This window comes from Fundulus heteroclitus, chromosome 20 (assembly GCF_011125445.2).
Source record: "Fundulus heteroclitus isolate FHET01 chromosome 20, MU-UCD_Fhet_4.1, whole genome shotgun sequence".
Taxonomy (NCBI): Eukaryota; Metazoa; Chordata; class Actinopteri; order Cyprinodontiformes; family Fundulidae; genus Fundulus; species Fundulus heteroclitus.
In genome coordinates this window covers 4,095,004-4,121,645 of record NC_046380.1, presented here as the reverse complement: position 1 = coordinate 4,121,645, position 26,642 = coordinate 4,095,004, and the positions used below count along the sequence as shown (strand labels likewise).

At 41.1% G+C, this 26,642-nt stretch overlaps 2 protein-coding genes across 3 annotated transcripts; one reads left to right on the top strand and one right to left on the bottom strand.

The window, feature by feature from the left end:
* Nucleotides 1–1,052: 1,052 nt before the first annotated feature.
* On the bottom strand, nucleotides 1,053–26,611 carry LOC105938230 (dynein heavy chain 12, axonemal). 2 transcript variants are annotated; one of them, XM_036151605.1, is made up of 12 exons: nucleotides 26,443–26,611; nucleotides 26,023–26,075; nucleotides 24,739–24,873; nucleotides 23,852–24,010; nucleotides 21,129–21,374; nucleotides 17,621–17,792; nucleotides 14,359–14,464; nucleotides 13,275–13,454; nucleotides 12,791–12,919; nucleotides 12,585–12,713; nucleotides 1,928–2,081; nucleotides 1,053–1,557 (listed from the first exon to the last, which is right to left on the bottom strand). In XM_036151605.1, exons 1-12 carry the CDS (start codon nucleotides 26,577–26,579, stop codon nucleotides 1,382–1,384), a joined length of 1,776 nt encoding a protein of 591 aa, XP_036007498.1. In that variant the 5' UTR covers nucleotides 26,580–26,611; the 3' UTR covers nucleotides 1,053–1,381. The 2 variants fall into 2 exon arrangements, with proteins under 2 accessions (XP_036007498.1, XP_036007499.1); XM_036151606.1 differs by lacking the exons at nucleotides 1,053–1,557; nucleotides 1,928–2,081 and adding an exon at nucleotides 2,448–2,906.
* On the top strand, nucleotides 9,604–11,948 carry LOC110366434 (nuclear factor 7, ovary). The gene has a single exon (XM_021307241.2). The coding sequence runs from the start codon at nucleotides 9,990–9,992 to the stop codon at nucleotides 11,406–11,408; it is 1,419 nt and encodes a 472-aa protein (XP_021162916.2). The 5' UTR covers nucleotides 9,604–9,989; the 3' UTR covers nucleotides 11,409–11,948.
* Nucleotides 26,612–26,642: the final 31 nt, after the last annotated feature.

The window sequence follows — 26,642 nt, the reverse complement described above, 5'->3', positions numbered from 1 at the left end:
CTACACGCCCGCAGTGAAAGGTGTGCTCGTTGGTAGCACAGTGGCGATATTTGTGCAGTTATCATGGCGGAACCAGCGAGAAAACAGCGAAAGCCCATGTTGGAGCAGGCAAGAAAGAGGAAAAGGGCTCTGGACAGAGAGAGGAGTCGTACACGGGTGAACATCGGGAAAGCTTTTTCTGAATGGTGAGAGCTAAAAGAAAAAGAAGGCTGCAAGGCTGACGCGGACCTCGCGTTTCTGCTGATGCGATTGTAAGTAACATTGGAATGGTTTCTCTCTCTCTCTGTGTGCATGTTCATACTTTTCACTGTTAGTCATTGTTTGTACTGCTGTTTTTTCCACTTTTCGTTGCGTTCGCCTGTCTGCTAAGCTCAAAACAACTGCGCCTGGCTTGACGGAGAAACCAGAACAGCTGAGCATCTTTATGACAGTGCACTTTTACTTTCGCACTCTGGGGGGAGCCTCGCTGGAAAATCAACCTCGGTTGCATAGTATACCTTTAATAGTAATATGAACGGCCACCTCAAAAAAATCGGAATTGAGCATCAAGACCTGCAGTGTGAACGTAGCCTTAGTCATTGGTTGTCCATTTCCCCGTCCCCTAGCATACTACAAAAATGGCCGATCAGGGTGGGGGGCTTGGGGGAGGTGTGACGTCCCTGCTTTAGATTTAAAGAGACAGCGCCAAAACGAGTTGCTCTCAGACGCACCGCAGCACAGGGGCAAAAAGGGGGGGAATCTGGGGGGGAATTAATGAGGAATTCAGCCGTAAACGTAGCGGCTCCACTTTAAATAGACCCCAACTGAATGATTTCAATGTGAAAAGGAAGAACTTAAAAGCATGATATCTCCCCTTTAAGCTTTTGTTTTTGCATTATTTGTCAGTTTACAACCACAAACTTTAAACAGCGCTTCTTAGAGTTTTTATTTGACCATTAGTTTTCTCTTGGCCTGCATAAAAGCCAAACATGTGGGGAGGATGACAAATCGTTGTTCTGCAGACAGATTCTCTCCCTTTAATCTGTGGATATCAGCTCCTTCAGGGTTTCCTCATGGCTGCTTCTCTCTCCCTGACCTGCTGAGGTCCTCGGTCGTCCTGTTTGTTCACTAACCTTTCTCCGACTTTGGCAGGTAACTGTTTTTGCCGTGGATTTAAAGTAGGTTCACCAGAGTAAATGAGGCTGCACGCAAATACACACCACACTTATCAGATTTCTGTTCATAGCTCATGCATCCTTTTCCAGTTACTTATGCACTATTAGGTCACAATACACTGCATCAAAACAAACACTTTAGTCTGTCTTCAACTCATGTTTCACAGATGTGCTGTGATTCTCGTTTAATTAGCAACCGACTGTTTTGGCTGGTTGTGAGACTTCCCTCAGCCCGGCCTGCTCTTCCGGCGGCCCAGCAGGTCGTATTCCCGGTACAGGATGTAGTCCTTCAGTCGCTCCGGCAGCGGCAGAAAGCTCATGAAGACAGGCGAGCGGAGACGGAGACGGCCGAGACAGCGACGGATCCGCAGGCGGCAGAGATGCTGCAGGCACCGGGCGTTTTCTGGAGAGGGGAAAGGAAGGAAGGAGATCAGTGATTTCGTCTCCTCCTTTCTCACCCGACTGCACTGCAAAAATGGATCTAAAAATAAGTAAAATTTTCTTAAAGTTAGTGTATTTATACTTGATTTGAGTAGGTAAAATGGATTATCTGCCAATGGAATGAGTATTTTGACCCCTAAAATAAGATAATTAGACATCCTGCACTTGAAATAAGAAGATGGAGATGAATTGTTCCTATTTTAAGTGCAAAAATCTTATACCATTGGCAAATAGTCTTATTTACCTGCTCAAAACAAGGACAAATACACTAATTTTAAGAATATTTGACTTATTTCTAGTTCTGTTTTTGCAATGTGTTAAGTTTCCGTCACCTTGAAGTCTGCAGATATCCGACCACTGCTTCTGCTCCATCAGCACCGCCTTCAGTTTGCAGCACAGCCTCACGTGATCGACGTAATCCAGCAGCACGCGAACCACAGCACCCGACAGGTGTTTCAACCAGGTGAGGGTGATGACCTCACAGAACTGAGACAGAGAGACTTTAACTTAAATGGAATAATGACTGTAATGCGATATAATGACTCAGTCTGAGCAGGTAAAATATCAAACATCCAAAAAACGACTTAAATTTAACTCTTTGGATGCCAATAGATACTTCAGAGGGGTTCTGTTGAGAGCTTGTAAACAGATAGTAGCTTACCTGCAGCAGCAGTCTTGTAAATTATTCATATATTTTAGAATTTTTCCACATTTTATCATGTTACAACCGTAGACTTCAGCATATTTTCTTGGGATGGTGAAGCGAAAGGAAACTTATACATCCTTTCTGAATATTTTGCAAATAAACATCTGAAATGTCTGGAGTGTAATTGTATTAACACCCCTTTTTCTCTCATACTTCTAGATAAAAGCAAAAGCCAGTAGAAGTCATAACGAGAAGTCATTTACTAATAAATAGCCACCTAAACTGACAACAGAGGAAAGGAGATTATTAACCAGACAAGCAGCCAAGAAGGTCATGGTTGCTCCATAGGAGATTTAAAGATTCAGAGCCCAGGTGGGAGACTCTGACGATAAAAGCACAGCAATTATTTGTGCACTCCATAAATCTGGTCTTTATGGAATAATAGGAAGAAGGAAGCCTTTGTTGAAGGAAAGTCATCAGCAGTCTACAGTGCCGTTAGCCATAAGCACTGTAGGGGCAGAAAGCAAACCGGTGGAGGAAGATGCTCAGTTCAGATACCAAACAACATGTAATGGGGATAGCTAACACTCCACATGACTCTAAACACATCAACCCACCAGTGAAACATGGTGGGGTCAGCATCATGCTGTGGGAATGTTTTCCCTCTGGAGGAACAGAGATGCTGGTTAGCTTAATGTAGTTAAACACAGGAAGATCTCTGACAAACAAAACTGTTAGAGGCTTCAGAAGACCTGAAACTTGGATGGAGGTTTACCTTCCAGCAGTTCAACCTACAGCCAGAGATACCATGGGACGGTTTAGATCTAAGTAGATTCATGTGTTAGAATGGCCTAGTCAAAGTCCAGAACTAAACTTAATTGAGAATCTGCGGTAAAACATAAGAGCCACAGATGTCCTCTTATCGAACCTAGCTGAGCTTCAGTTGTTTTACAAAGAAGAATGAGCTGTGAACTGTAGCTGTGAAAAGATGGTAGAGACAAACCCAAAGAAGCTATAACATTTATATTTTCTACTTTCAAAGCCATGCATTTTATGGCTCTAACATATGTAGTTATAGTAGTAATCAGTAGGTATTTTTAATGATTTATGGACAATAATAATCATTAGAAGGTGGTTCTGCAGCGTATTGATTCAGGGAGACTGAACATAAACACAAGCCACACTTTTCAGATTTATATTTGTAAACAAAAAAAAAACACACAAAACGTTTAAGTTTTCTTACAGTTAACAGCAATGACCAATTTGTGTTGCTCTTTAAAAGGAACCCAGCAAAATACTCTGAAGTTTGTGGTCATAATGAGACAAAATGTGAAGTGGTGCCACACTGTACACCACTGTGTGGCTGTAGATTCACCTCTGATTTTATCTTAAGACTTCCAAATCTCCTCTGAAGTCCATTCATGGTTGATATCCTGGCTTGGGATGAGTGCCTAACTCCAGCAGTCATTGGGCAAGATGTGGGATACACCCTGGACAGATCTCCAGTGCATCACAGGGAAACACCTAACAGTCATGTTTTTGGACCGTGGGACGCCCACGCATGCATAGGTTGCCCCAGGCTGGGATTTGAACCCAGGACCTTCTGGCAGGGCCACCAAGCTTACCACTGCACAGCAATGTTTAAATGTGTTTAAATGTAAAGAGTAAAGATGTTTTCACACGTTTCTAAGAAATGCGCCTGAAACTCATGATTAAAAAAAAGACATGACTGTGAAAGTTTTCTGCAATTAGAACCTTAATTTATCACAAAGATATAACCACAAATACCAAAAAATAAAAAGGTGAATGCCACCGGACCCTCTGACTACCACCAGCAGGCAAAGCAGATGAACTGTCTTGCTCAAGTGGGGATTTGAACCAGCAACCCACCACTTACAGGACAGCTTGTAGCTCCTGTGCCACTGTCGCCCCACACAGAAACAAAATAAGGAAAGGAAACACTGTTAAAATGTTGGAACTCTTCAGGGGGAATTCCCTGCTCTTTAATGAGACCCAACTGTCATCAGCAGACTTGAATAATAGGTTTCCCTCCCGCTGTCTGCTTTCCACTGTGATTTCGTTCATCTCGTCTGCCTTCATACCTGCTTATGTTCTATGCTGCATGTCGTCACTTCAAACATCCCGGCTCTAAGAATAGACTTGCAGAGCCACCTCCGTAAACCGTTCAACTACCCTTGCTTGTTTTGCTAATGCACTTCCTTATTGACCCAGTTGTGGTGGTTTATTCATGAAAGTTGCAGGAGGAAGAACCATACAGCCTTTATGTTTATACATCTAAATCATCATAGTAAAAGTATTTTCAATGACAAAAGTTAATAACTTGAAGAACAAAATCCTGAAAAAAGTCTTGGTACTACACAGGAAGGTGTAAAAGCTAAGTCTCCAGCTTGAGTGTGATACTCCCTCCCTCCATCCATCCATCCATCCATCCATCCATCCATCCATCCATCCATCCATCCATCCATCCATCCATCCATCCTCTTCCGCTTATCCGGGGTCGGGTCACGGGGGTAGCAGCTTCAGTAGGGAGGCCCAGACGTCCCTCTCCCCAGCCACTTGGGCCAGCTTCTCCGGGGGAATCCCAAGGCGTTCCCAGGCCAGCAGAGAGACATTTACCCCGTTTACACTACCCCTTTTTAACCGTGCCAAGACCAGTCCAAGCTCGGTAACTGAGATAACTGTTGAGTGTAAATGGAACGCAAACTGAACTGAACCGAGCCAGACACAACCGGACCGCGCTAAATTCAGACCAGTTCCATGTGTGAGCTCGGCCTGGTTTTTCCCTAGCCCGGTTCTCAGATAACAACCATGCCAGCGCATGAGCAGACCACGTCATCTTCACGCGGTCAGCTGACATTTCAGACATTCATTAAAATGCTTGCTATACTTGCTAAATAAAGCTATTTACATGCACAAATCAAGCGGAGCATTATGGCGAAAGCTGTTTGCTCCACTTGTGAAAGCAAAATCTGTCGAGCTCTATTTGGCATTAAGACATCAATTTTTATTGCCACATTGCTAGACAGGACACTGGGAAAAATAAAAAATAAAAAAATAAAGAAAGAAAATTCAAATTGTGTTTATAATTATGTTTGATTTTATGTGTGAGATTGTCTTATTTTTTAAGGATAAAGTAATCCACCGGGATAAATGTCTGGATCACACATCAGCCTAAGCTAATAATAAACTAATTAGCTCTGTGGATGGAAAAAACTAAAAAAATACTAGCTTCCCTACTGTGACACACAATTTCCAGTGATGATTCTGCTTAGCAGTGTGATGAACCTCAGCGTCTGTTGTTGTTTCCTGCATCTGTAAATCCTTATTGTCAAGTAAATTCACCAAAAGTTGCCGTCTTCGCGTGACTCTCAGCAAACAACGACGTATCACCAAGCTTAACTGCCTGAATGTGACGGCCGCCACCATGTTGATTTGCTTGGTGCCGCCTTCAATCCCAGAGAGCAGTAGTACCGCAGATCGCGAGGAAACCAAGGAACCGAGATAGCGTGATGTGTAAACGGTCGTCAGAACCAAGTTCGGCTTGGTTAACTGATCCAAGCTCGGACCGAGCTCGGCCTGGATCGGTTTAACAAGGGTAGTGTAAATGGGGCTATAGTCCCTCCAGCGTGTCCTGGGTCTTCCCCTGGGCCTCCTCCCGGTGGGACGTGCCCGGAACACCTCACCAGGGAGGCGTCCAGGAGGCATCCTGACCAGATGCCCGAGCCACCTCAACTGGCTCCTCTGGACGTGGAGGAGCAGCGGCTCTACTCTGAGTCCTGATGTTGCCCTATCTAATCACTTTTCTGTGACCTTTGAAGGCATAATTTCCAACGACTTATTTAGCCAAAATGACATCATAAGACAACGCACCTTAACCAAGCTAACTCTTCTCCTTCCACTTTGTCCAGTAACTTAGTAGATTAGCCAGTGGATAACTTTCACTGTAAAGTCTTAAGACATCATTGACTGCATTGCTCCAATTAAAGTGAAAGTTGTTTCTGTGGAGAAAAACTCTGTGCTCCAGCAGTTAGAAGTTAAAAAAGGGAGTGTCGAAAAGTAGGTGGAGAAAGACTAGACTCCAGGTTCACTATGCCATCTATAAAAGAGACTTTACACATATAACTTCCATTCCATTCATCCATTTTCCTACACGCTTTATCCCTTGTGGGGTTGCGAGGGTTGCTGGTGCCAATCTCCAGCTGTCAATGGGCGAGAGGCAGGGTACACCCTGGACAGGTCGCCAGTCTATCGCAGGGCAACACAGAGACAGACAGGACAAACAACCACTCACGCACACACTCACATTTAAGGACAATTTAGAGACACTAATTAACTTAACAGTCATGTTTTTGGACTGTGGGAGGAAGCTGGAGTACCCAGAGAGAACCCACGCATGCACAGGGAGAACTCCATGCAGAAAGACCCAAGGTCCCAGGACCTTCTTGCTGCAAAGCAACAGCGCTACCCACTGCGCCACAGTGCAGCCCCAGATATAACTTAAAACTGGAAGAAAAATACAAGCGAATCTTTCTTCTCTGAGACTATCCACAAAAAATGTAATAATGCTCGTGCCTTATTTGCCACCGTCATAAGGGTTAACAAATCCTCCTGTGTCCGTGGCTTCTGAACTCCACTCCACCAGGGAATGCAACAAATTTGCCAACTTCTTTACTGAGAAAACCCAAAAGATTAGAGCAGTCTGTACATCCATATCAAGTTCAGAACCAAAGCTGTCTCCAACTAGAAGTGAGTTTGACAAAATGTTCCAATTCAGCCAAATAAACTACAAAAGCTTAGGAGAAATCATTCACCAGCTAAGTTCCTCCTCCTGCTGCCTTGATGTTCTACCCACAGTTTTCATTAAGAAAGTTTTGCCTGTCATAGCATCTGATTTGACTCAGATAATAAACACGTCCCTTCTGTAAGGTGAAGTCCAAGAGTCCCTAAACACAGCAATGATCAAACCACTATTGAACAAGAACACCGTGTCACTACTTGAGTAGATCCTTGAGTTGTCTACAAGACGGCCTGACTGTAATGTCGGAACTAGAAGTGCATTTATGTAATGGTCCCCACATATTCGGATGTAATTCACTCCGCAGAGGTCCACACATACAGGTACGTAGGTGGTGTCACACTATGAATTTCTTCTTGGTTTTCAAATCTAATCTTTACTGTGCTTTAGGCTTAGAGTATGAGGGAAAGAAAGAGGAACAGCTGATAAACAAATAATTACTTAGAAGTAGGATGTTAATTGGGTAAAAAGGGTGAGAAAGTAAAGAATTGTTGCAAAGTATTTATCCCAGCCTTTGATTGAACTGATGGGAGCTACACCAATCCAGTTTTTTCCGATCCAATCCGATACCTGGGCCAAGCGTATCGCCGAAACTGATCCGATACTACTGTTGAATGAATAAACCATGTACCTTGCCATGTGAGTGAAGTTATCAGGTTTGAAATAAACATTGTTTAAACATTGGGCTTTTGGAGGTGCTTACTTAAGTTTGTGGTGTTGAATTTACAAACCTTATCACCTCGCAGCTTACACATTGCTAATGCTGCATGTTGCAGTCAGACTTGTGTGCGTATCAAGTTTGAAGTGTTTCCAAATAGCAGACCGGCACTTGCTCCATGTTGCTCTGTGTTTGTTTGCTAGCTAGCTAGCTCTGCGTAGCCGGTGTTGCTACCATAGAATAGAAGTGACTAGATCGCCGTAACTGTATTGTTGTGTATGATATTAATAAAAAAAAGAAATGAATGAATTGGAATGCTGGATCAGCATCAATCATCCGATGTCCGATTAAGCTAAATAGTCAATATCGGAGCCGATATCCGATCTGGGTATTGTATCAGTGCATCTCTTGTTATAGATGATGGATTAGAGGTTGTGCTCTCAAGGATCCTGCTTTGGGTGTATTCTGGTTTCTTTTCTTATTTTTCAAAGTGGAATCAGACTTATTGCAGGCTCCTAAGCTACTAAATACTAGTGACTCCTTTGTGTAATCCTGGCTTTAAATGCCAAGCCACTAAGCCTGAACAAAGCCTGTTGATCGGGGGGTTTGTTGATTTCAGAATGATCACACAAAATATCTAATGCTGTTTTTACTTTGGAAGAGTTTTGAACTTTACAACTTGAATATGATTATCTAATTACGAGACAAGGACTTGAACAATCTCCCTATGTTTAAAGGCTAAGCTCTCATGCTCGTCGTCTATTTCATTTCCTTGTTCCTTGACACTCCCTGTACACTGTTTTTTTTCAGTACATCTCAAGTAACCTAGTTACTAGATGCCATAAACATCTCATACATATCATTCCTGCTTGTTGCATGTATGGGACCTCTTTTTGAGCGGTTCATGTCTGCTGGGAAATGGCTTCCAGTTTTCATTGACAAAAAAAAAAAAAACACTTTTTAACGACACAAGCTTCTGTTTCAAGAAACATCTGAGTGTAAAGAGTTTAAAATCATCAAAGGTGATGTAGATAAAAAAAGCCAAAAAAATTGTGTAAGACTTGTAAAAATCCTGACCAACCAGATTAACTGCATATCTCCCCATACAATGACAATTTTGACCTGGTTTCTCCAGATCACAGGGTAACTTTTTGCTGTCTCAAGAAAGCTAATTTAAGCTGGTCATATTGAACTTGTTTCCTGAAGATAGAGAGATATCAGACAATGAAAACCAGCTTCGCTTTGATCTGATAAAAAGATGCCTGTGGTGAAAGAATGTCCTGTTTTTGTGTTAACCCCTGTTTTTACTTTTAAATATGATAATTTATGATGTTCCAAATGGTGATAATCAATAATAAATATTCAGTCATGTGCCATTGTCTGCTTAAATAAACTGCAAGAATTAATATCTTGATTTCCTTCTTCTCCTTTATTGGGATTTTGCGCATTTTATCTTAAGAAAATTTCTTTTAAAATATTGTTATTCTCATATCGCAACATAATTATAAAAGATACATTTTTATTTTTTCATCTCAATATTTCTATACATCTTGAAACTAAATAATAAACCAACTTCAAATTAGATTAGCTTCTGTTTTCATTACAGATTTAATGTGTAACCCCGTCTATATGTTTTTGCCACTGTCACACTCAAATGTCCCCATTGTGGGACAATAAAGGAATTTCTTGTCTTATGTTATTTTATCTTATCTTAATATGATCATTGTAAATAATATAGTACATATAAGTAATGAGGAGGAAAAACAGGTTAGGGAAGTGCATTGGTAGCTGAGACTTGGATGAAATGTTAAGAGCCCTCGGGACGTTTCAGCTCTTCCCTATGACAGAGAATCACAGGAAGTGACTCAAAACCTTTGCCTTTCTTTTAAAGAAATACAGACATCTGACATATCTCAAAGATGAGATATAGTGTGTGTTTGCAGTTACTGCTTGGAAATTACAAATAGAGCTAAGTTTTCAAACAAGAAATCTTAAAGTCAAATTTGGAGAGTATGGCTCAATAAAAGCTCCACCCTGTTCTCATACCTTCATACCTGAGATTTGTCAGTAAACACGTGTTCCTCTTCCTCATCAGCATGGACAGAAAAAGAGAACGCTCGTTCAGTCTAGACCAGACCGACAAGATCCGCTGAGAGAGGACACACGGAGCAGGAAACAGCACTGAATGTGAGTTTTACAGTCAACACCTTTCAAGTGCGTGGATGGAGTGACTGATTAGCTGCTTGGACAGTGTTTCAACTGAACTGAGAAGCAATGTCTTTCAGCATGAAAGAGGACCTCTGTTGCTCCATCTGTCAGGACATCTTCAGGGATCCTGTTGTCTTGTTCTGCAGCCACAGCTTCTGTAAATGCTGCCTGAATAACTGGTGGCAAGGGAAAATAATACTGGAGTGTCCACTTTGTAAGACAACATCCACTACGAGTGATCCTCCTTGCAACTTGGTTTTAAAACAGCTCTGTGAGGCATTCCTACAAAGACAAAGGAACAAGGGTCCACCAAAACCAAGGTTTCCCAGCATTCCAGAACCAGAGGTTACCTGCAGTCTACATGGTGAGAAATTCAAACTCTTCTGTGTGGAGGACAAGCAGCTTTTGTGTCTCGTTTGTCAGCATTCAGATGAACATGCTGGACACAAGTTGAAACCTATTGCTGAAGTTGCTGAGCTTCAGAGGAAAGAGCTCAGAAAGACTCTGGAGCCATTACAGGAGAAGCTGAAGGTCTTCAAAGAAGAGCAAGAGACCTTGGATCACACAGCTGAACATGTTAAGCTCCAGGTCCAACAAACCGAGGGACGCATCAAGGAGCAGTTCAGGAAGCTACGTCTGTTTCTTAACAAAGAAGAAAAAAACAGGATTGCTGCTCTGAGGACAGAAGAAAGCAACAAGACTCGTGAGCTACACCTAAAGATTGATGCCCTGAGTAAAGAGGTTGATGCTCTTTCACGCACAATCAGAGACACAGAAGAAATGCTAAAAGCTGAAGATGTCTCGTTGCTGCAGAGCTTCAAGACTGCCGTACAAAACATCCAACAGCGCACCCTGCTGGAAAACCCAAAGCCTGTCTCAGGAGCTCTGATAGATGTGGCCAAACACCTGGGCAACCTGAACTTCAACATCTGGAACAAGATGAAACAACTGGTGTCCTACACTCCTGTGGTTCTGGATCCAAACACAGCAAACTCTGAGCTCATCCTCTCTGAGGATCTGACGAGTGTGAGATGTGGTCAGAAAAAGGGCGTTCCGGACAACCCGGAGAGGTTTGACTTCTTCCGCATCGTCCTGGGCTCTGAGGCCTTCATGTCAGGAACCTACAGCTGGGATGTTGAGGTTGGAGACAACACAGACTGGTTTGTGGGCGTCGCTTCGTACGGAGTGCAAAGGAAAGGAAAGCACCCAAGCCATCTATGGAGAATAGGGTGCATTGATGGTAAATACATAGCCCGCTCCATGTCCGATCCATCCACCGATCTGTCACAGATCAGAAAGTTGAGCAGGATCAGAGTTGTGTTGGACAGGAACATAGGGAAGCTGCTCTTCTTTGACCTTGATACCAACACGGTCATTCACACCTTCAAATATTCCTTTAATGAAAAACTGTTCCCATATTTCAACACAAGCAATGAATCCCCTCTGAGGATACTGCCAGAGAACCTCTGCCTGAAGCAAAGTTAAAATGGACAGCGGTGCTGACTGAAAACAGTTAATTCAAGAATGTTTTGCATCTGCACAACATTCACAAAGTAAACCTTATTTCATTGTCTTTGGTCTTGTCCTAAACTTCAGGAATTCTGGGGAGAGGTTAGAGACATTTTACAGGAAATGCTGTCAGTTAAATTAGAGGAGGAACCTACGTTTTTTATAATGGGCTTATATCCTGGAAGAATTTATGTCTCCTATTTTAAAATTATTTTATAAACTTGGGAATATTACACGTCAAGAGGGTGATTGCTCTGTCGTGGAAAATATTTAAGGGGGATTTCATTAATTATATTAAGAACAAGGACCTGACCCATCTGTTGTAGGTATCTGGGACAACAATGCCTTCCTGATGCAGTTCCACAACATTATGCTGTATGTTGTAAATTTAACCTAACATCTGAGAACTTCCGTATACCCAAAACCTGCTTTTATAATGTACCTGGTTTTGTGTTAGTTAAAATGTTTGTGATTGTGTGTATATTATAAAATTTAAATAAAGACAGTTTTGGGGGGAAAAAAGAAGCATATTTTGGTTTGTCACACATTGTTCATGGTGGTCCTTAATAATAATGTTGTCACTCTTCAGTTTAACTTTTCCCTGCTCTTCCTCAGAGAAAACCCCCTGATTTCTCCTCGTTCTTTGGCCAATAAGTGAACAGCAGTCTGTTAAAGTCACATTTCGGCCCTACTCAGCTCCAGTTATACAACCTCCTGAGGAGGTACGAAAAAAGCCAGACTCTTACGAAAAAAACTGTGATAAACCTGCTCACGGAGCAGCAGGAGCTGAGTACTGCCCGGCCAAGTGGAGCTTGTGGAAAAGGGGCAATAGCGACACTCATGACAAACAGCCATGCACACACCCGCATCTAAGGGCAATTTAGAGGGACAAATAAACCTAACATGTCTTGTTTTTAGACTATGGAAGGGAACGGGAGTACCCGGAGAGAACCCACATGTGCACAGGGAGAACATGCAAACTCAATGCAGAAAGGTCCCAGGCCAGGATTTCAACCCAGGACGTTTTTGCTTAAAAGACAACAGTTCCACCAACTGTGCCACTTTGTAGCCCAAAAGCCACGCCGCGTAAAAAAACAACAACAACAACAAAAAAATTGGTTAATCATATAATAAAAACTTTTTTTTTGTTACCAAAGTATCTTTGATCACAGCACAGGTCCATCCCTCGTAGTCCTCAGGAACGTGGGACCTGTTGCCATAGGGACAATCGAAGCAGCGCTCCACGTCATAACCATAGTTACACAGCATCCTGAGAATTACCTGATGCACACAAACACATCATGAATACGACTGATCATCGAAGTCGGATCCAGTTAATCAGATTCTTCTCTGGCTACCTCGTCTTTGAGACTGTACTGCAGCGCTGAAGGGAAATGTGTGGTGTTTATTCTGCAGTAGTAGTTCACGTTGGCTCCGTACCGCAGCAACAAGTTGATCAGATCATAGTTGCCCAGACGAAGTGCAACCTTAAAAAGACAATCCAAGGGGCGTGTTTGGAAAGGGAGACTAACAGGTAAAGGAAGTTAAAACCAGTTTCTATGCAAATATAGGATATGGCCTAGTCTACACACACAATGCCGTGAGACTCAAAGGAAAACATCTCTCTTAAAGTCAAAAAGACTGAAACATAAAAAATGTTAAAAACACATGTGCAACCATTGCTAGAGCTGCTATCCATTTAAACTGACTCACAGAAGTAAAAAAAAGAAACATCCACATCTGACAAACATGTTTATTTTTAATGACATCCCCCTGACATTTTAAAAAGCTTAAAGTTTATTTAGTCTGTTAATTCTGCAGCAGGCACATCCACAGGGTTACCTGCAGACATTTGACCGGGTCTTGGTTGGCCATGGCCCCGGCCTCCAGCAGCAGCTTCACGGACGCCATGTCGTTGTTGGAAACGGCAAAGTAGAGCGCTGACTTCCTCTCGTCATCATAGCTCCGGCGGATCCAGGGATGGAGCATGTAGTTGGGGTCGTAACCCGCATCTAGCAAGACCTGATGGCAGTAGTGAGAGCAATAAAGCTTTCATGATAAAACTGCTGGAAACGGCTTAATTTATTGTAAACATGAAAATATTAATGAGCTATGTCAGTAGTTTTAGAAACCTAAAAATCTAAGGCTATGTTCACACTGCAGGAAAATGAGCCCCAAATGCAATCTTTTTGCCTATATATGACCCACATCTGTCTTTTTCGTGGCAGTTTGAGTGACCTAATTCCGATCTTTTCAGCCAAACATAAAATCCAATTTGTGCCACTTTAATATGTGGTACTAATTCAGATGTGTATCAGATATTTTTCAGGGCGTCCGCCGCATGGACGGTTCTAGACAGGGGCCAAAAGGGGCCAGAGCTCCTGTAAAACTGGTCAAGGCCCGTTATAGACTCTGTACTGAAGACATAATACTGAATCAATATCTTATGATGATATGTGCTGGAACATAAATTGTAACTGGTTTGTCCCTTGGGCCCATATAATATTTTTACTTTACATTTTTACTTTAATAATAATTCTAAAATTAAGGCATTTCACTTTTAGTTTCAGCCGTATTGAGACAGAATCACAGTTGTCAGGGGTCTGCAACCTGCAGTTCCAGAGGCACAAGTGGCTCTTTGGCTTTATACCTCACTTAATGTATAAAACGATAAAATTTGGCCCAGTTTTCATGGTTTAATTTTTTTTTCAGTGCCCCCATGAAAAAGATATTGTCTCCACCCTGGCCCCACTGGTAAAATTGGTCTAGAACTGCCACTGGTCCGCTGTCTGATCGGTCATGTTACATTTATCCGTCTTTTACGTTACTCTCCTTGCTCCAACTATACATTCATACACAAAAATAGTAGCTAGTGCTCCATAATAGATCGCTGTTAATAGCTGTCCTGTTGTTGACAAACACAGACCTTAATGCAGTCTGCGTGTGCCTCGGCGGCCGCTGAATGCAGAGGACTGATCCCGCTGTCATTTACCTCTCCCATTTTGGTGACCGGCAGCAGCAGCTTCAGTGACCTCAAAAACAAATAAATGCACACACACACGTTTGTATTGCTATACTTATTAGGACGTTGTTTGACTTCCATTCATTTAAGGAACTCTATTTGTGCCTAACCCTGTCATTTCCACCAACCTAAATTTCCACCAACCTAAACCTAAACTTATTTTACACCTTAGCCCTAACCTCTAACCCTAGATGCGGATCCACCGCTCCAGGACTGAATTTTGCTTTCCACAACAGGAGTCGGTCCTCAAAGGTGACTTGATCTTACATGGTCCCAAAAAGACACCATAAACAAACACACACACACACACACACACACACACATATATATATATATATATATATATATATATATATATATATATATATATATATATATATATATATATATATATATATATATATATACAGAGCAGCATAAGGTATTTAGTATGGATGTACTGCTGTACTACTGTACTCATATTTGTGGTTCTGATTTGTCCTTCGAAGTCTTTACACATTTCTTTTCTTTTATTTCCATAAAAAGTTAGAAATCCTGATTCTTCATTTCATCATGAATACAGTTAATAAGGAGGAGTTAATACAGTTAAGCTAAACAAATTCCCATTAGTTTGGATTGCGTTGTTCAGAGACCCTGAATTATGTATCAGCTAAATAATAGGGCATCACCTTTGCTACTTTTTGACTATCTGTGCTTTAGATACATTTAATTATTTTTTCTACGATTTTCTTTTTATTCATAATGTTATTATCAATGATATTTTTGTGTTGTTGTTTCTCTGGTTTCCCCTTGTTATTGTCCTATGTCCCTCTGTGCTATAGTGGGCTAAATCTGCGTCTTTGAATTGAATCTTGAATTTTAATCTTGGCTGCGTCAGGATGGGCATCCAGGGTAAAAACTGTTCTGTGTGAAACTTGTAATGACTTGCTGTGGTGACCCCTGGTTAAAGGAGCTGCCAAAAGCACTCAAATTCCTATATTATTGTCCTCAGTGTCCTTTTTATTGTTCTCTTTATAATTACCCTTCCCTGTTTTATTTGCTTCCAGAACCAGATGCAGGCTGATGTACCAACAGTTTAATAATCTCAATTTTGCAACAGGGGATATATCTCAGTTTTAGCCACTGAGAGTAGTTACACTGCACTGCCTGCATAAGTTGCCACAATATGACCACAATTCCAATGAAGTTGGGACGTTATGTAAAAACGTAAAAATGAAATACTATATGTAAATACTTTTGAACCGACATTCAATTGAATAAAATACAATGACAATATATGGAGTCTGCAGGGTCACTCAAGGCTATAAAATCACCCAACCTTCTTATGAGATACCAGGCAAGTATTGTCACATGGTGTTTTATGGGGGTACCCATCAAGGAGGTTTATGGCAAAAGCTTTTTTATTGCTCTTCAATGTTATCTTGGTAGAATCCTAGAAACACCTGGTCAATGAATTAAAAGATAACTCCTTGGGTTAATGTGGATCTGTTTTGTTTGTGAGAACACAAGTACAGATAAAAATGATTGTGCATACGGACCCCCCCCCCCCCCCCCCCCCAGTCACTCAATTACTGAGGGGTCCCAGCTATTCGAAGTGCGCCCCTAGGCTGGTTTCAGCAGACACACGCCTGCAGCCAACATGGGAAGGTGGACTCCGTGGTTAACTACATGACGATTTAGGATAAAGTTGTGTGTGTCTCCACTTGTAATAAATATGTGTATATTCCAAGTGTTTTGTCTCTGATAATTGTTTTCTTCCTTTGCTGCCAAATCTATTTCCCGGGTGAGGCGGGCCTTAGTGAATGAAACAGGGAGATCGACAGGCTGCCTCGTCACCTGTTATGCTTCAGGATGTTCCAAACAGGGTTTTTGTTTTAGCATTCTTTAGCTTTCCCTGTTTGGAACATGTTGCATAACCTGACTCCGCCAGATAGATTTGCTCCGCATATCCATCTGGAAACCTTCCGTCGAAGTAATTTTGGGAAGGGGCGAAAATACTGGTTAGCTGATTGGCCTGTGTTGGTGATAGACGGGCCAAATAAACCAATCAGATCAACTAAGCATATGACGTACTCGTCAACATGCTTCGTCGTCGCTCGTAACAGAGCGACGACGAAAACACAACCACAAGCCAAGCAAGAGTAGCTTGGCTTGTGGTTGTGTTTTCGTTGTCGCTCTGTTACGACGACTGCTGCAGGTAAAGGCTCGTTAGCTCAGCAAAGAAATACTCTGTAATTCCGATAAAACTTGCTCGATAGCCACACTAACGCTAGTTTCATCGACTGAAGCCGCCATGTTCTTTAGACTGAACTGTCGCGCTTCTCGTTGCGTCACACCTCAACCCGCCTCAAAGCCAACGCTGATTGGACGTTCGTTTGGTGAACGGCTCCAAATTTTCTTTAACGGAAGGTAGCCAGACTGATCTGCGAGTGAAACCTTGAAAGCTTGCGAGATCAGGATGGTCTCACGAGGCTACATGTTGCAGGCATCAATTTCAAAATGAGTAAATATTTGCAAAAAAAAAAAAAAAAAGTAGATCTGGTTTTTGTAGTTTATTCAAATGAATATAGCTTCAAAATGATTAACAAATCATTGTATTCTGTTTTTATTTACGTTTTACACAACATTCCAACTTTATTTGAGCTCGGGTGATAATAATTAAAGATTGTCATCTTTATTTATCATTGCAACTTTGTACCTTCCAATGAAATGTGTCCTCTGCATTTAACCCGTCCCTTAGGGAGTAGTGGGCTGCCACTGGGCGGCGCCCCGAGACCATTCTGGGGCTAAGGGTCTTTCTCAGGGACCCAGAGTGGCAGTCTGTGGGATTCAAACCGAGAAACTTGCAGCCTTCCCAGGATGCAAGCGCCCTGCTCAAACCACTAGGCCACCACTCCCCCAGAAAAGGAGACTTAGGAAAAATAAAAAGTAAAAAATGAAGCATCTTTGAGAGATTTCATGGAAAATTTACAAAATAACATCCAATGGAAAACTATGTCCCTTTTAGAATGAAGACTAAACAAAAATGAGTATTAACTTTTGTTGAAAATTGAAACAGGAGTGAGGTAAAATATCATATTCTTATTTCTAAGACATAAACCTGCTTTAACGTGACAAAGACTAGTTTTTTTTCTTTCAATAAAAGACACTTGAGGTAAACACTCACTCAAGATGTCCTCTGTGTGAGGCTCGGTGGATCGGCAGGTGTCCGGTGTGATTGGAGATGTTGGCGTCGGCTCCGTGTTCCAGCAGCAGCCTGATGACGGCCGGATTTCCTGAAGCAGACGCTTCGTATAACACTGAGGCTTCATCGTGTGCCTGAGAGAAGATGTCTGCCCCTGCAGAACAGATGACATTTTGTTGGTACCCACATGCACAACGTGGTTTTAAGAGGCACCATACGCTACTTGTTGGAGCAAAGTTGTATTCAGAAGATTATCCTGTCAGGAAATGTAGAAATGTTCTTAGAAACCTCCATATTCAAGTTTATTTCACTCATTTCAATGTTTCACTTTTACTCTTGTCTTCCAAAGACATCAAAAACAAGCAAATGCAAAAATCCATCGGTGGAAAAGAATCAGGGAGAATTACAAGATGTCTTCCATCAAAAACGAAACACCATAACATGGAAGCCCGTATCTGCCATATGTAGGGGAAGTTGATGAAGCATGGATGTGTTATAAAAATGAATTACAAAGTTATATTCTAACTTTCAAAATCAGAATTGTGAGATTCAAAGTAATTTCAAATTATGACATTTGATCAGATTGCACAAAATATCAATTTTATTGTTGCAACGTCCATGTACGCAGCATGCATGCCAGCTTGGACTGCAATAAATGTTAAAAAATTATTTAAGAGCCATGAATTGAAGCTCTATTCCTGATTTAAATCTGGTGAAACTTACCGTTTAATGCAGCAGAAATGTTTTAGAAGGTAAAGAGGTAGTGAGGAAATTAGGAAACTATAACTCATTTGTGTCATTGTCAGAACAGCAAATGTCAGCCTGCAGAAATTCTTGTTGAAATATAAAAATGTTGGTTCCCCTGGCGTCTGCCTCTGCGCTCTGGGGGGGTCTTTGGCTCCTCACAACCACTATGGAGCATTTTTCTCATGGATAAACCTTTCATACACTAGTGCACTCTCACAGTTTGCTTGAATTCAGGTACTTACAGATTCACTTCTATATAGAAAACCCCTATTATTATCCTTAGCTGACACTTTATACATTTTGTATTAATTAATCCTGTATATTTTTCAGTGATGGTATCAAGGCGTTGGTTGTTTGTACCTGTAATACTTTATCAGCTGGTTCTGCTGTTCTTTTTATATCCCTCTTTGCAGGTGAAGAAGCAGACTCAGATGATGTTATATCGTTCTCTCCCTTTCCTCTCCACTTTCTCTTTCACCTTTTCACCTTTTTTGTCGTCTACTTTCTTGTTTCAGTGTCCATTTAACATGAAATATTCCCTGCATTAATTATACTTAGGGCTGGGCAAGTTAACGCGTTAATTTCGCGTTAATTCATTAGACTATTAACGGCGATATTTATTTTATCGCGCATTAACGCATGTTGCTCACATGCTTTCAGTCAGTGTCAGTCAGCAGGCGCGCTGACTGCAGCGCGCTGTCTCACGGCAGCACTCTCCCGCTCCCCCTCCCCTCTCGTACATGGCTCAGCGGCGCCAGCCAATCAGCACGCAGGCTCAGCCTGGCCCGCCCACTCAGCTCTCACACAAACTTAATACACAAACAGCTGAGAGAGACCGCAGCAGCGGAAAAACATGAACTGGGGAAGTAGCACGTTTGGCTTTATTTTAATTCCGTAAATGAAATCAAGCTGTATGTTTTGTAAAAAGCCGGTTAATTTCAGTAGAAACACAACAAATTTATCTAAGCACGTGAAAAAACGTCGAGCCACAGAAACGGAGAGAGGAGACGAAACTTCTGTCATTGCCCCGACAGACCCACAGACGTCTCTGACTGAGGCGTTTCAGTCCTCCATGGAACATCCAGGTAGATCAGTGTTCATCTTCAGCAGCAGTTCATGTTAACTTTCAAAGTAGATATTATCTATCATATGTTACTGGAGCCCACACAGAAAATGTAATTAAGACCTTGAAAGAACCCAGTACATATATTAAAGTGTCATTTAAGATAAGATAACATTAGCTAATCCTTTTTTTATCCCACGACGGGGAAATTTATAGGATTAAAGCAACAGGCAGGTGCACACAACACAGACAAAATTACATAAGGATTGAAATATATAAGAGGTGGATTAGCGAAAAAACACTGAACATAACATTATTATTATTATTATTTAATTGTAATAATAAAATAAAAACCACAAAACCCAAAAGGTCAACAGTTTCATGATACATCAAGCTTAGGGACTGGCTAATATACAGCAGGTCAAAAAAGGCCATATTTTGGCTGCAGTGCTTGCTGTTCTCTTATGAAGAAAAGATCAACTAGTGCACTAAATTCAATAGATGGGTTGAAAATATCCAGTATAAAATAAGTGCTACAAATGTTACAACACTTTGGTTCATATGGCAGCAGAATATTACAATAAAAGTGCTCTTTACACTACTTTTGAATTCATTCTTGGAGTTTGCGCATACAATGCGATTAATCATGATTAATCGGGCAAATTATGCGATTAATCGCGATTAAAAATTTTAATCGTTGCCCAGCCCTAATTATACTAAAGCTTTTTGCATATATAAATGAAGGGGAGCACAATGGCAAAAGCAGTAAGACTCCACTTGTGAAAGTAAAATCTGTTGGGATGTTTTTCGCATTAAGACAACAATTCTTAATGCTACATTGCCAGACAGGACACTAAAAAACAAAACAACAAAACAAAAAAAAAAAGAACAAGAAAAATCCATTACATTCTTTTTCCTTGTATCTTAATTTCTATTCAGGCTGCATTTTAACGCAGTTGGTCGCCCTGTTGCCTTAAAGCAAGAAGGTCCTGGGTTTGAATCCCAGGGTCTTTCTGCATAGAGTTTGCGTGTTCTACCATTGCATGCATGGGTTCTCTGCGGATACTCCAGCATCCTCCCACAGTCCAAAAACATGACTGATGAGGTAATTTGTCCCTGTAAACTGTGTGAGTGCCTGGTTTTTCGACTCATTATCTGGGGGCTATGTTTGCCATAAACCCAAAGCAGAAAGGCATTACCACTTATCAATATTTACATATTTATCCAGGTCATATTAGCATTGAAAATTCACAAATATTACAACATGTTTCTTCTATTATCATGCAGCCCCACCTTGTATCTTATCATTTTGGAATTTAAAACTGAGTGCTTGAAATTTTACCCCCTTAATGCAGGGAAGGCCCTGATGATCCTCTCTGCAGACCTCAGTTATTTGACAAAACATTACAATTCACTTACACCGTTTCAAACATTTCTGTGTCAAAGAATTAAGTGAATAAAACCATTATTGCTTAAATTAAATCACCTTGAATTTCTGTAGTTCTGAACTGTTGCCTAGTTGTTTTTTTTTAAGAATTTCTCTAATTACAACAATGTATATTTGTAATTATAAATAAGAGCGAGAGCGACATTAGGAAAGAGACAAAACAAGTTTATTTCATATTATTCTAATCTAATTAACTTATATCTCCATCATCTCACTTCTTGCATGTGCCTTACCTTTCCTTAGAAGGATCTCCACCACCTCAAGGTGTCCTCCCTGAGCAGCCAGGGCCAGCGGTGTGAAGCCGTAGTTGCTGCGGGGGTCTGGCCGCGCTCCAGCCTCCAGCAGCACCTTCACCAGCTCCACTTTGCCCAGTCGGGACGCCTCGTGGAGCGGGCGGCGGCCGTGGCAGCCCGCCTGGTTCACATTGGAGCCACGGAGGAGCAGCAGCTTCACCAGGTCAGTTCGGTCTGAACGGATAGCTGAAGACAGACGGTAAAACTCAGCTTGCTTAATCTGCTGCTAATGCTTATTGTTGCAGGAGATTTACATCATATTCAATTCAATAAAATTTTATTTATATAGTGCCAATTCCCAACATGTCATCTCAAGGCTCTTTCCAAAGTCAGACTCCATCAGATCCTCCAGGTTGGTGAGAAAGTTTCCTCTCTAAGGAAACCCAGCAGGTTGCATCAAGTCTCTCCAAGCAGCATTCACTCCTCCTGAAAGAGCGTAGAGCCACAGTGGACAGTCGTCTGCATTGTTGATGGCTTTGCAGCAATCCCTCATACTGAGCATGCATGAAGCGACAGTGGAGAGGAAAACTCCCCTTTAACAGGGAGGAGAACCTCCAGCAGAACCAGAACCAGGCTCAGTGTGAACGCTCATCTGCCTCCACCCACTGGGGCTTAGAGAAGACAGAGCAGAGACACAGAAAGCACAGAAGCTCACATTGACCCAGGAGTACTTTCTATGTTAGAGAAGACAGAGCAGAGACACAGAAAGCTCAGAAGCTCACATTGAGCCAGGAGTACTTTCTATGGTAGAGAAGACAGAGCAGAGACACAGAAAGCTCAGAAGCTCACATTGACCCAGGAGTACTTTCTATGTTAGATGGTAATAGAGGATGGTCTGCCTCCCCTGATGATGTCACAGCTAACAGAACGCCAGACCAGGTGTACCTTCTATGAAGAGAGAACATAAAGTTAAAAGATGAAACAACAACAAATAATGCAGATTGGAGAGCAGTAGGAGAACTCAGCAGAGTGAGAGAAATAGACCCTGATGTCCTCCAGCAGCCTAAGCCTATAGCAGCATAACTATAGAGGTAGCTCAGGGTAACATGAGCCACTCTGACTAGAAGCTTTGTCACAAAGGAAAGTTTTAAGATTAGTCTTAAAAGTAGACGGGGTGTCTGCCTCACGGACCAAAACTGGGAGTTGGTTCCACAGGAGAGGAGCCTGATAGCTAAAGGATCTGCCTCCCATTCTACTTTTAGAGACTCTAGGAACCACCAGCAGACCTGCAGTCTGAGAGCAAAGTGCTCTGTTAGGAACATACGGGGTAATCAGAGCTCTGATATATGATGGAGCTTGATTATTAAGGGCTTTATACGTGAGAAGGAGAATTTTAAATTCTATTCTTGATTTAACAGGAAGCCAATGAAGGGGATCTAAAATCTCAGAAATATGATCCCTCTTGTTGATTTTCATGAGAACTCTTGCTGCAGCATTTTGGATCAGCTGAAGGCTTCAAGCTGCATTTTGTGAAATTCCTGATAGTAAAGAATTAGAATAGTCCAGCCTTGAATGCCTCATATGTATTTTCCTGTGTTTGTTTACCCAGCAGCTGAAGACACTAAGATCCAAAAAAATAAAGGTTTATGTTCTAATTAATTTAATGCCTTGAAATAATACCCCACCCCAATGTTTTTTAAACATTTTGTCACATTAGAAACACAAACTGTAAGCTATTTTATTGATTTTATGAGACTAACACAAATTAATGCATAGTTTTGAAGTAAAAGGAAAATATAAAACAACAAAAAGAAAACCCATGAAAGGTGTGGCATGCAGTTGCATAATTTATTCCTCTCAGTCAATGCCTTCCAGAACAACATTTCGCTGCAGTTACACTGCAGGTCTTTCAGGTTATGTATCTTCCAACTTTACATGTATAAAAGACTAAAATTTCTGACCATTCTTCTCGCCTAAATGTATCCAGCACAGAAAAATTGATGGGGATCACCAGTGAACATCAATTTTTAAATCTTTCCACAGATTTTCAGTTTGATTTAGGTCTGGACTTTGTCAGGACTGCTCTTCTACATGAACATACTAGAGTATCTCTGGTATATTAACGACCTGGATTATTTCTGGCTGCATGTTTATGGTGATTGTCCTGCTGGAAGGGGAACCTCCAGGCCAGTATCAAGTCTCTGCAGCCTCTATCCAGCTTTCTTTCAAGATTGCCCTGTTTTAATCTCCATCCATCTTCCTATCAACTCCCATCGACCAGCTTCCCTGCCCCTGCTGATAACAAGTATCTCTACAGCATGATGCTGCTACCTTTTTGCATTAAGACAAAAATGTTAAAATTTCTTCTTTCTTCAAAGCAGAGAACCTTCTTCCAGATGTTTGCTTTATCTCCAACATGGCCTGTTGTCAATTGGTTATTGTCTAAGTTCTTGTAATTAAACTAAATATTATATATCAATTGTTTTTATATGATTTATCCGCCTTGTGTTAAACTGATATTAGTTCATGAAAATAAGGGCAAATGCAATAATTTCTCAGCTATTTAATAGTATAAAGTCATAAAGCACCATTTTAAAGCTTGACCATAGAAACAAATAAACACCAAAACTTCTTAAACAAAACCTGCAACACAAATGTTATCATTATAAAAGTTCCACAGCAGCAAACAGAGGATGTGCCTGATGAACTGGGTTTCAGCTCACCTACAAACAGCGGGGAGTCCTTGTCTTGGTCCTGGCAGTCCGGCTGAGCTCCGTGTTCCAGGAGGAACGAGGCGTTTTCAATCAGACCCTGTTCTACGGCCAAGAAGAGGGCCGTCTGGCCCCGAGGAGTTTGCCGCTCCAAACCGTCTGGACCTGAAGCTGGAGAACAGGTGAGCTCTTTATAAACCCAGTACCTCATCCCTGCTTTCCTCATCACCGGATAAATAAATGAGCATACAGCAGCCTTCATATTGATCAGCATCAGCAAGAAATTAAAAAAACACCTTCAGATAAACTCATCTTGTATTGCAGCATAAAGAATGAGAAAGCACAAAAATGTCCTAGTTTATGATATATTTTCTAAATTAATCACCAGCGTCACAATTACGGACACCCTCACAGCAACATCCTATAAAACAATAAATAAAAGCTTTTCTTATTTTCAAAATCACTTTTTTGTAAGTTTATCACAGTTTTCAGTGACTTTTATTTATTAATGCATGACTCACTTGCCTGTATGTTCAGTTGATGCAAGAAACATCTGGTGGTTTACTGATGTTTGTCAGGTTTAACAAATTTGTACGTAAAAGCCCAAAGGAACATTTTGCAGGTCAATGTCAACTAGCTCTCACAATAAAGTGGTGACAATATTAATAATCATACAACATATTATAATTACAGCTTCAACTCTGAGAGGCTGTAATTATAATATATTTTTGTACAAAGCAAACATTGTTTATTGGTTTATTGTTTCATGGGATTTCCACACTAATTAATAAACTGAGATTAAAGGCTTGTTTATCAACTCAGTGTCAGATTACATTTATTTATTAATTTTCTGTTTATCTTCACCAGTGAGCATTAGGTGAGCTATAATGAATCCAAACCTTTGAATGTGAGCTCCAGGATCGTCTGGTTGCTCTGAGCCGCTGCTTCATGAAGAAGAGTCCAGCCTCTGCTGTCTGTCTGCAGCAACTTGTCTTTGGGCCAAACTGGCAGATTCTTCAGGAGCTTCTCGTTACCTGGAGTAACAGATTATCCTTAACTTACTGTCGGAGCTTTATTCTTCACCAACGCTGGGCTAAATCTGCCACCGTTTCACAAAACCAAGATTTAGGATTAAGGTGGAATTTACCAGAAATCCTGGCTGAGTTAAACCAGGTTTAGTTAATCCTGGTGCCTCCTCTGTTCAGTCATTGGTCACACAGATCAGAAACAAGTGTTTTGTTTTGTTTTTTAATCAACCTGCATTAAAATACCACTGATACATATTGGTATTCAGTCAAGCAGGCCTACTATAATTATTTTTGAAATATGATGATAGTCTATACACCATTATTAACCTTATTATTGTCCATGTGGACAAAATCCCAAATCCCAAAGGCCCAGATTAAGAAAAAAATATACAAACCATAAGGCTCAATGACCTAACAACTGTTAATAATATTATGTTAATTTATATATTTGATCATGAATAGGTAATTTCATATCAGATATCCTGTATTAACTTCTTTCAGTTTGTTTTAGAGTCTGTGCTTAATGTTTTAAACCCAACGTTTGTAGTAATTATTAATGCTACTATTAAAATATGATGAGGTGAACATTGTTTTGCAAAGGCTGCTGCTTTTCTTTCAGTAGTTATGGAAATGTTAGGGAAACAGCGCCCTCTAGAGTTACAGAAATGAATAAATCAGAGAAAATGGTTTAACATTTTCTTTTGCTATATAAGTAGCTCCAAATAAATGTGTTTTACTTTATACTAGCAGCAGTTTTTCCTTTCTTGACTCTGATGTGCTGCAGTTCCTCATAAGGCTCCATCAAAAGCTGTTGCTTGTTTGATTTTGCAGCTCATCCATTATAGCGTCAGCGAATCTGTGAATCGATTCAAAGCAGGTAGTGGGCATTTACCTGAATTACTTAAACCTCCTGAGCCTGGATTGGCTTGTGTGAAACGGACAAAGCCAGAAAGTTCTGATCACGCTAGTTAAAGTCTGGCTTTACCTCTTATCTTGGATTTCTAAATACTGCTTTTGTGAATCAGCTCTCTGATCCTTTTAGTTTGGGGGGGACAGTGACATTATTCATTTACTGAAACAACACAACCACGCCATGGTTGAATTGTTTGTTATTTCATAAAAAAACAACTAAATCACACAGGCAACTTACTTTACCTGTTTTTATAGCAGAGAAGATCTCGGATACATCCGAAAAGGCCAAACCGACGCTACAGGAAAACAAAGAGACTTGGTTTTAAATCCAAACACGTTCTTTTCCTGCACTAGATTAAAAAAATATTTTTTAAAAAGTATGTTGGTATTTAAGATGGTTACGTGACACATAAAATAACAAATTATTGGCATCAATCAGGCTCAGCTTGTATTAAATAGATGACTTACATTTTTTTTGTAAATGTATCTCGTGGGGTTAATCTGAGTGTCATCATTGAATAAACTATTCCTGTGTTCTGCTTGTTTCCATCACAGTTTCCTCAGTTTGAAAGAGTTTGGGTTTGTTTTGCTAAAACCACTCAGTGATGGCGGCTCTTCAGTCAAACACACCTCTTGTCTCCAGGTTTCTCCTTCTGAACTGACCTCAGCTCGTCTCCTGGTGGGGACGCTCCGTGGGTTTCCCTCGGCTTGCTGCTCTCCAGCAGACTCTGTTCAATCATGTACTGAAGCATGGCGTCTTCATCGTCATCCTCCAACCCAAACTCATCCGGATTCATCATGATGTCTCCTTGGTGGGAAAAGGGACCAACCTAAGGCTGGAAAGCACATCAAATGTATTATTT